This window comes from Charadrius vociferus, unplaced genomic scaffold (genome assembly GCF_000708025.1).
Source record: "Charadrius vociferus isolate BGI_N301 unplaced genomic scaffold, ASM70802v2 scaffold1324, whole genome shotgun sequence".
Classification (NCBI taxonomy): Eukaryota; Metazoa; Chordata; class Aves; order Charadriiformes; family Charadriidae; genus Charadrius; species Charadrius vociferus.
Genome location: NW_009647862.1, coordinates 118,304 through 118,884, shown reverse-complemented (window position 1 = coordinate 118,884; position 581 = coordinate 118,304). Strand labels below are relative to the sequence as shown.

At 66.6% G+C, this 581-nt stretch overlaps 1 protein-coding gene across 1 annotated transcript in view; it reads right to left on the bottom strand.

The window, feature by feature from the left end:
* Positions 1–581, bottom strand: part of LOC104284689 (serine incorporator 4-like) — a gene marked incomplete at its 3' end in the record, with an annotated part of 8,538 nt that overhangs the window by 5,788 nt on the left and 2,169 nt on the right. The window contains exons 3-4 of the mRNA XM_009883050.1: positions 332–543; positions 6–57 (exon numbers count right to left, since the gene is read on the bottom strand). Coding sequence (XP_009881352.1) covers positions 6–57; positions 332–543 — 264 coding nt within the window. The remainder of the gene's footprint in view (positions 1–5; positions 58–331; positions 544–581) is intronic.

Genomic DNA, 581 nt, shown 5'->3' with positions numbered 1-581 from the left:
GGTGCATGCCGTAGCAGCTGATGTTTGAGGACTGCAGTAGCCCCGACCGCGGCTGCTCTGCAAGGATGGGGTCAGAGATGTCACTGGAGCCCTCGGAGCTGGCAGATGGGCTGTGCATGGGTCCTGGGCAGCCCCCTCCCACCACTCTCCTGCCCAACACCCTGTGCTGAGGCACAGGAGGGGCCAGCGGGAGCCCTGAGGAGCTGTGTCCTCCCCAGTTGCCCATGTGCTTGCCCTGAGCTGGGAGCCCATAGCCACCCCCCCAGCCCCAGGACCCAGCCAGCCCTGCAACGCGGCAGCCCGTGCCGTTCCATGCCGTGCCGTAACTCACTGAGCCGCACACAGGGTGTGATGGAGATGAAGGACATGATGCCGCAGAGGCTGCCGTTCACGGTGAGCAGCGCCTTGTTGAGGTGGCAGGCTGCCGGGTGGGTGTAGTACTTGTAGAGGAAGGAGAAGGCGGCGGAGGCGAGGGTGTAGAAGGTGGCCGTGGCCAGCAGCACAGCCAGGTACCAGCGCTTGTCCTGCGCGGCGCCCGTCAGCCTGCCAGGAGAGGAGGTGAGAGCCGGCAGGCGGGAGGG